The 9,064-nt window shown below is 48.0% G+C and overlaps 1 protein-coding gene across 1 annotated transcript in view; it reads left to right on the top strand.

Moving 5' to 3' along the window:
• The first annotated feature begins 789 nt into the window (after positions 1 to 789).
• Positions 790 to 9,064, top strand: part of XPNPEP2 (X-prolyl aminopeptidase 2) — a 34,347-nt gene continuing 26,072 nt past the window's right edge. The window contains exons 1-3 of the mRNA XM_038747947.1: positions 790 to 943; positions 5,967 to 6,049; positions 7,850 to 7,960. Of these exons, the coding sequence (XP_038603875.1) occupies positions 898 to 943; positions 5,967 to 6,049; positions 7,850 to 7,960 (240 nt within the window). The 5' untranslated portion in view covers positions 790 to 897. The remainder of the gene's footprint in view (positions 944 to 5,966; positions 6,050 to 7,849; positions 7,961 to 9,064) is intronic.

Here is a 9,064-nt window from a genome sequence, read left to right as displayed (position 1 = left end):
CATTTTACAGATGAGGTAACTGAAGCCCAGAGAATAATAATAAAAAATATGGTTGCCGACTTGTACTTCCCAAGCGCTTAGTACAGTGCTCTGCACACAGTAAGCACTCAGTAAATACGATTGAATGAATGAATGAAACAGGCCCAGAAAGGTTGTGACTTGTCTGAGGTCACATAGCAAGTTAGAGGCAGAGCCAAATTAGTTCCCAGGTCTCCTGACTCCCTGCCCCTAACCTTTATCTAACCCTAAACATTAGGACATTGCTTCACATTTCTGTTTGTGTGGATATTATTTTTGACAGAGAGCTTTGGTTTGTCCCCTGCCCCCATCCCCACACTTTGACTGTGAATTCCTCAGGGAGCAGGGGCCGGGGGTGCTGCATCTTCCAACAGAGAAAGAAACCTAGACTTCGGCTAGAAGCTGCCCACCCTAGCAGTGCAGAAGGGGAAATGCTTCAGCCCTCAGGAGCGAGAGGCACTGGAAACTAACAGGGATTTCCAATCTCCCCAGTCACTAGGCCGGCAGGGGTGAGAGAGGGGGAAAGCGCAGATCAGAACATCCAGCTGGAAAGGGGGGCGGACTTGGGGAATCCGGTCAGAGGCAGGAAGCACTGATTGGGCTATTAAACACATTGATCCTCAGCTGCCAAGATCTTTGGACTTCGCCTTTGTCCCGTGCCTGCCCAACTCTTGTTTGCCCGGAGCTGGGAGTTGCAGCCCGAGGCTCTGTCCACTCCCCCACCCCGGATGAGGGCCAGGAAGGGGAGGCAGGATTCAGAAGCCTCATTTTTCTCCACAGTCGGACAAGAGCCCGCCCCTTTCCCTGGGGACTATCTAGTGCTGGATGCCACTAAACCAGCCCCACTAGAAGCTCTGCAGTTGCAAAGAAGCCGCTCCCATGATGACCTCTCTAGGGACCTCCGGCCTACTTGTCCTTCTCTGCGGTATGTTTGGGGATATATCTTCATTTCTCTCCCCTCAGTGCCGGTGCCAAGAAAGGAAGGACTGAGCTACATTCGGTCCCTCCCGGGGCCACAAGGGCCTCCTCTCTGCAATCTACATGGGTCTGTGGGGGCCGGGCCCATTGCTAAGATGCTGGACCATTGTCAGATCTCCCCCACTTCTCTCTTCCTCCCTCCTTCCCCAGAAGGAAACAGAAAGGGAGGATAAACCCAGAAGAGGGAAACTGGGTAAATTAGGGCTCTGGGAATTGGCAGAGGTTTTGCGAGCGGTCTCTGCACTGAGGAATCCCAGGGCGAAGTGCCAGAGGGAAAAGTTCCTATCTTCCCTCCTGGAGGGAAGAGTGAGGGATGGAACGGCTGTCTCTGGCTCAGACTCTTTTGCCCCTGATGGCTGGGTAAAGAGCAGTCCCGGCTTACCAGAGCTGAAAGGTGTTCTCTCCTTCAGGGCAGGGACTGTGTCCTCTAGCTCGGTGGAGTAAATGCTACTGATCGGTTCCCCTATTTCCCTCACAAACCTTCTTAATAATAATAATGATGGTGTTCGTTAAACGCTTACTATGTGTCAGGCACTTTACTAAGCGCTGGGGTGGATACAAGCAAATCGGATTGGACACAGTCCCTGTCCCACATAGAGCTCATGATCTCAATCCCATTTTACAAGGAGGTAACTGAGGTTCAGAGAAGTGAAGTGACTTGTGGCGGAGCCGGGGTTAGAACCCATGAGCTTCTGACTCCCAAGCCTGCACTCTATCCACAGACCACTCTGTTTCCTATTCTTCTCTCCTCTCCCCTTCTCCTGGACTGGGGCCTCAGGTACAGTTTCTCTCCCGATCCTCCCTTCCTTTCTTCACAGGGGAGTGTTGGGGGAAGGGGAAGGGTGTTTCAGCTGCTTTAGCTCAGGGTTACCCCCAGAAACATGCTTTCTTCCAACAGCTGCAGAGTCTTGGGGTTACTTGGTGCTCCTGGCTACCATGACATTCAGCATGTGAATGATTTATATATATGAATGCCTGTTTTCCCTCAAGACTTTAAACTCATTGAGAAGCAGCATGGCGTAGTGGATAGAGCACTGGCTTGGGAGTCAGAAGCTCATGGGTTCTAAATCCAGTTCGCCACATGTGTGCTATGTGACCTGGGGCAAGTCACTTCACTTCTCTGGGCCTGTTACCTCATCTGTAAAATGGGGATTGAGACTGTGAGCCCCAAGTGGGACAGGGACCATTCCAACCCAATTTGCTTGTATCCACCCCAGCACTTAGTGCAGTGCCTTGCACATAGTAAGCACTTAACAGATACCATTACTATTATTATTATTATTATTGCAGGCAGGGAATGTGTCTCTGTTGTGTTGTCCTTTCCCAAGTACTTAGTACAGTGCTCTGCACACCATAAGTGCTCAATAAATACCACAGATGATGATGATGATGACCAACAGCTACATTCATTCATTCTGCACCTCTGTGCACAGAGTCCAAGTAGGAGGAAATAAGACATGGTCCCTGCCCTCCAAGAGTTTACCACCTCAGGGAGGGCTCTATTACTACTATTAATAGAAAGATCATGGAACTGAGAGTCAGAAGATTTGAATTTTAGTACAGATTCTGCCACTGGCCTGCTGTGTGACTTGGGGGCAAGTCACTTAACCTCTCCGGGTCTCATTTTCTTCATCTGTAAAATGGGGACAAGATATCTGCTGTCTCTCCCTCTTACACTGAAAGCCCTGGGTAGGACAGGGGCAGTGTCTGAACTGATTTTCTTGTATCTATTTCAGCGCTTAGCAGAGTAAGTGCTTAATAAATAAGAATACTATTAAATACGGAAGAGATTAAAAATCACTCATCACAAGATTAAAGTACAATAATATATAAGTACAAGGACAGACCATACTTATTTATAGACTATTTCTGGAGGAAACATGTGGGGAAAGCAGGAGTGAGGAGAAGCCCTTAGTACAGTGCTCTGCATGCAGTTAGCACTCAATAAATATGATTGAATGAATGAGAAATCTCAGAGTCAGGTGAGATTATTCTGAAAATGTTTCTAGAGATGTGAACTAAGCCCCTTTTGAAAGGAGAGCAAAGGGGGCTGATGAGGCAGTGGGAACTAGTATTCTTGATGGGACTCATAGGGGAAGGGTCAAATGGAGGGGATCAGGCATCCCAGAATCCCATGGGCTCAGCCATGAGAAACCAGGGTTTGTCTTGCCACTGACTGTCTTCCCACACCCACTCAGCCCCTCTCTGGAAAGGACAATGGATTGGCAAGTGGGCTCCAACTCTCTGTGGGGAAGGCATACCAGGCCTCTTTCCCTGCCGCCCAGAGCTCCCGGGCTAACTCCCGGGAATGGGACAGGAACGTCAGGGAAACAGGAGTCAAACAAGCTGACTGAAGCAGGTGGAGAATTTTGCCAGGAGCATCTTGGATGCGTTCTGGGAGGTTCTGAGTGTGACGACTAGAGAAGCAGCATAGCCTAGTGGAAAAAGCAAGGGCTTGGGAGTCAGAGGACCTGGGTTCTAATCCCCACTCTGCAATACCTGCTATATGACCTTGGGCAAGTTACTTTATTTCTCTGTGTTTCAGTTCCCTCATCTGCAAAATGGAAATTCACTACCTCTTCTCCCTCCTACATAGGAGGGATCTGATTATCCTGTATCTACTAAAGTGCTTAGCACTTAGTAAGCATTTGACAAATACCACAGTTATTAGCGAACAATTGCCCTCCAGTGTCTGAACCAACTGTTTTGATACATTTCTCAGCCTTGACCAGGGGATTCTGAGATAGTGGCATTATCAACTCAAAGCCTCCCTATTATTTGTGAGCAGGCCCAGACTTAGCAGAGCTTTGGTTTGCCCCCTTTGCCATCGCTGACCCTCTGGCCAGATCACCTGCCCCTTGAATCCGTTTTAGGCTAGCTAACCAAAAAGGTTTTCCCTTCATTTAATAATAATAATAATGATGGTATTTGTTAAGTGCTTACTATGTACTGGGCACTATTCTAAGTGCTAGGGTAGATACAAGATTACCAGGTTGTCCTACTGGGGCTCACAGTCTTAATTCCCATTTTACAGAAGAGATAACTGAGGCACAGAGAAGTTAAGTGACTTGTCCACAGTCACACAGCTGACAAGTGGCAGAGCCAGCATTAGAACCCATGACCTCTGACTCCCAAGCCTGTTCTCTTTCCACTAAGCCACGCTGGGCTTACTCAACTCCAGGACTTTGATGTGCCTTCAGAAACATAGGTGGCCAACCATACTTTGGTTGAGCTTGGTATCAAAACCTAGTTTTGAGCTTTATGTCTTATTAATATAAATAGACAAATGAACTACCAAACAATAGGTACTCAGTAAATACTCCTGATTGATTGATTGATTAACCAATCAATGAGCTTACTCTAGAAAGGGAGATAGACGTTAATATGAATAAAATATGATTGATTGGTCTATGAGGCTATGGCCCAACATAGATATTGGTAGGGTTATTTTGGCCATAAATGAGTCTTGTAGGTAAAATGTTTCTATGTTCTTCAAAATGTATAAAACCCTCCAATTGGTCAAGGGGTTTTCCTGGGGTCAGCAGTCCATGAAAAATGCAAGGGGAGGGAGTCAGATGGAAGCGTGACCTAATGAAAAGATCATGGGTCTGAGAACTGTGAGATCCAGCCAGTGGAAAGAGTCTGGGCCTGGGAATCAGAGGCCCTGGTTCTTAATCCTAGCCCCATCACTTCAATGCTGCATGATCTTGGTCAAGTCACTTCACTTCTCTGTTCCCCAGTTCCCTCGTCTGCAAAATAAGGATTCAATACCTGTTCTCCCTCCTACTTAAACTGTGAGACCTGATTATCCTATATTTACCCCAGCATTTAGTATAGTGCTTGGCATTTAGTAAGCAATTAACAAATAACACAGTTATTATTACATATCAGTGCTTCTGCGGTATCTCCCAAGTGCTGTACTGCTTGGTACATACGAAGCACCAAATAAACACCATTATTATTAGCAGGTACTTAATGTATTTGACATCCATAATAGTAATAGTAATTGGATTTTTCATTAAGTGCTTCCACTGTGCCAAGCACTGGAGTAGATACAAGATAATTGGGTCAGAGACTTTCTCTGTTCCCCCTGAGTATCCCAATCTAAATAGGAAGGAGAACAGGTAATCTCCATTTCACAGGTGAAGAAAACAAGGCACGGAGAAGTTAAATGACTTGCTCAAGGTCACACAGTGAGCAAGTGAAGGAGCAGAGTTCAGAACCCAGAGCCTCCGACCCCCTGGCTCATGCTTTTTCTACTAGGCCAGGTCGCTTCCTGTTTTCCCTCCGATGACAGTGCCAAACATGTCGGTGTCTGTGCTGGAACAGGAGTTATTTGCCTACGACTTCATTCCCAGCCCCACCTTGATGTAGACACCTACTGCATTTGGCAAAGGCGGGTAGAAGTGCTGGACTTGGTGGGGAAAGCCTGAGGGGAACATTCTCTGCGGCTCCCTGCCCTGTATCATCAGCCTCTGCTCCACACCCAAGTGGCACATGCTCAGGACTCCATGGCCAGCAGTGGTCCCCAGAGACCAGTCCAGTTGGCCATTCTTAGCCTTGACTGACATTGTCCTGCCCCTGTCAGGAGTAGTGGCAAGGCCCAGTTCCCTCGGACTTTCTCTGCAGAGCCCCGTCACCACTGCCACCGCCCCCCCCCCGCCCCCGCCACAAGTCATTCCCTTGCTTCCAAATCCCCTCATAGGGATTCCCAGCCCCAGGCATTCTGTTATTTCTGGGGTTGCCCCACCCCGTTCCCTGGTAATGGGGTTAATGAGCAAGGCAGAACTCTTAGCTTCCTCCAAGAAGGCCCTAAAAGGTTAACAAGAGGAACCCTGTGTGGATAATTATAATCACAGCAGGAGATTCCTTTCTGAGCCCTCGGAAGGGAGGCCAGGGAAGGGATAATGTGGCCATCCTGCTGGCTTCAGTGGCCCCAAATGACTCACTGTCTCATTCCCTTCCTCTAGCATATGCCACCATGGGCTACCCCACAGAACTGGGCTCTGCAAAGGAGAACGGAGATGTCAGAAACTGCTCCGACAGACCTCCGGTGAGATGGTCTTCCTAAGCGCGTAGTAAAGTACTCTGCACACAGTAAGCGCTCAATAAATATGATTGAATGAATGAATACGTGAATGAAGGGTACCTGTCCTCCCTTCTCCTTCGACTGTGATCCGGAGTGGGACAGGAACTATGTCCCACCTGATGATCTTGTACCTTTATCTTGTGGAAGTAGTGTGGCCTGGTGGATAGAGCACAGGCCTGGGAGTCAGAAGGACCTCGTTTCTAATCCCAGCTCTGCCACATGTCTGCTGAGTGACCTTAGGCAAATCACTTCACTTCTCTGCACCTCAGTTACCTCATCTGTAAAATGGGGATCAAGACTGTGAGCCTCATGTGGGACAGGGATTGGGTCCAACCTGATTAATTTGTATCTACTCCTGTACTTAGAACAGTTCTTGGCACACAGTAAGCACTAGCAGCGTGACTCAGTGGAAAGAGCACGGGTCTGGGAGTCAGAGGTGATGGGTTCTAATCCTGGCTCCACCAATTGTCAGCTGTGTGACTTTGGGCAAGTCACTTAACTTCTCTGTGCTTCATTTACCTCATCTGTAAAATGGGGATGAAGACTGGGAGCCCCACATGGGACAACCTGATCACCTTGTATCCCCCCAGCACTTAGAACAGTGCTTCGCACATAGTAAGCGCTTAACAAATACCATCATTATTATTATTAATGAGTACCATAATTATTACTGTTATTACCTACCCCAGTGCTTAATGTGGGGCTTGGCTCATAGTAAGCACTTAAAAAATACCACAGGCATTAGTAATGATCATTACTAACTAGTAATGATCATTACTAATTAGTAATTATTATTTGGGTCCAAACAGCAGCTCTTTGACCCCTCTCACCTCAGTCCTTGTTGCCCAGGGACTCAGCAGGGGAAAGGAAATGCCTGGACTTCATGTTCACAGGGCAGCTTCCAACAGAGCATCTCAGGACCCACAGTGCTTTGCACAGAGTAAGCACTTAACAAATACCATTATTATTATTACTATTATTATTATTTGCCTCATTAATAATGATAGCATTTGTTAAGCACTTACTCTGTGCAAAGTACTGTTCTAAGCACTGGAGAGGATACAAGGTGATCAGGTTGTCCCATGTGGGGCTCACAGTCTTCATCCCCATTTTACAGATGAGACAGAGAAGTTAAGTGATTGCCCAAAGTCACACAACTGACAAGCAGCAGAGTTGAGATTAGAACCCATGACCTCTGACTCCCAAGTCCAGACTCTTTCCATTGAACCACGCTGCTTCCCCTCATTGCTCTCATATTTCCCACATGTTGGTGGAGCCTATGGAAAGAGCCCCAGACAGTGAGTCAGGAGATCCAGATCCTTGTCCCTGCTCTGCCACTTGCCTGCTGTGTGAACTAAGGGAGATAAAATACCAGTTTTCCCTCTCTCTTAAACTAGGAGTTCCATGTGAGAGAGGGGTTGTGTCTGATCTAATTACCTTCTATGTACCCAAGCACTTAGCATAGTGCCTGGTAAATGCTAAGAAATTATTATTATTATTATTAGTAGTAGTAGTAGTAGTAGTAGTAGTAGTAGTAGTAGTAGTAGTAGTAGTAGTAGTATTACCCTCCCAGAAAATACCATCTGGGGACTAGAATGACATAGCTTTAGAGGTGGTCCATGCAAGAGGATGCTTCACACTTCCAGGTCACCTGCTAAAAGCCAGTCCCATATGCTTAACCACTTATGAGGAGGTCACTGCTCTTGGAAACAAGGTTCAGGCTTCACCCCCTTCACTAACCTCCGTGCCTCTCTCTGACTTCAGTACCTGCCAGCCACTGTGATCAACACCACAGAGCGGCTGACAGCCCTCCGCCGGCAAATGAGTCACCACAATCTCAGTGCCTACATTATCCCTGCCACCGATGCCCACATGGTGAGTGAACCATTCCGACACATTTTTTTGCTCCTTTACCCTCCTCAGCCAAGGTCCTGGCCCGGACCAGAGTGGTCTGCCCCGTGCCTGATGATGATCCTCCTTGCACTACATCCAAGTAAACCTGAGACGCCGGGAGAGTTCCGCTCCTGACATACTTGTGGTGCCCTGTGCACCCGCAGACCACCACGGTTACCAGGTGCACACAGAGCTATCATAGGCGCCGGGTACACACACAGGCTGCCACAGATACTGAGTACACACGCAGGCTGCTGTAGGTCCCCGGTACTCACACTGGCTGCCGTAGGCACTGAGTGCATTTACAGGCTGCTATGGACACTATGTGCCCTCCTTAGGACCATAAATGTCAGCAGTGGCTCAGGAAAACAGAAAATACCTCATTCATCATCCATATGAAGTCTCTTTCTCTTCTTGGCTCAGATTGACCCCAGCCTCAAACAAATCTTCCCAAACCCTGGAAAGGGACCCAGAATCAGTGAACTTTCCACAACAGGTTGTCACTGCTCTCTTTGGCTCTCTGGAACAGTCCCGTTCACAGCCAAAAGACAGTATGGTCTAGTGGGCAGTGCTCTAGCCCAAGGAGTCCCAACAAGGGTTCTGGAGGAACTCACTATATACTTGCAGCTGACAGCTGTAGAATCGGTGTTATCAACTAGCAGAGCAATGATTTTTCATAAAAAGAGCCAGACAGCCACTCTCGGACTTGTACTTAGAGTTGGAGTTGGGGATCCTTCATCCTCCTGAGGAGGGAGAAGATCAAAGGACCCTGATAATGTGCTCATGTCCCAAGAGGCCAAAGGGGTATTGGGGTTAGGACACATCTTCTGAATGACCATCAGGGGCACAGCCTCAGGACATATGGCCTCATCCATCTCCTATGAAGCAAGCACCGGATTAAGTCACTCTCTTGGCTTAAGACCTGGGGCATTCTGGGCCTCCAGCTCTTCTGCAGAGTCGCCTCAGTCCCTGTGACTCCCCGGTCATCCAGGAGGACAGGATTCTGCCAATCATGGTGGCATCACTGGGCAGAAGGAGGAGAAGGACAATGGGCTAAGGCCTCAGGTGATCTTGTCAGTGAGAGCC

This window comes from Tachyglossus aculeatus, chromosome 6 (assembly GCF_015852505.1).
Source record: "Tachyglossus aculeatus isolate mTacAcu1 chromosome 6, mTacAcu1.pri, whole genome shotgun sequence".
NCBI classification, from domain to species: Eukaryota; Metazoa; Chordata; class Mammalia; order Monotremata; family Tachyglossidae; genus Tachyglossus; species Tachyglossus aculeatus.
This window is presented reverse-complemented; position numbering and strand designations above follow the sequence as displayed.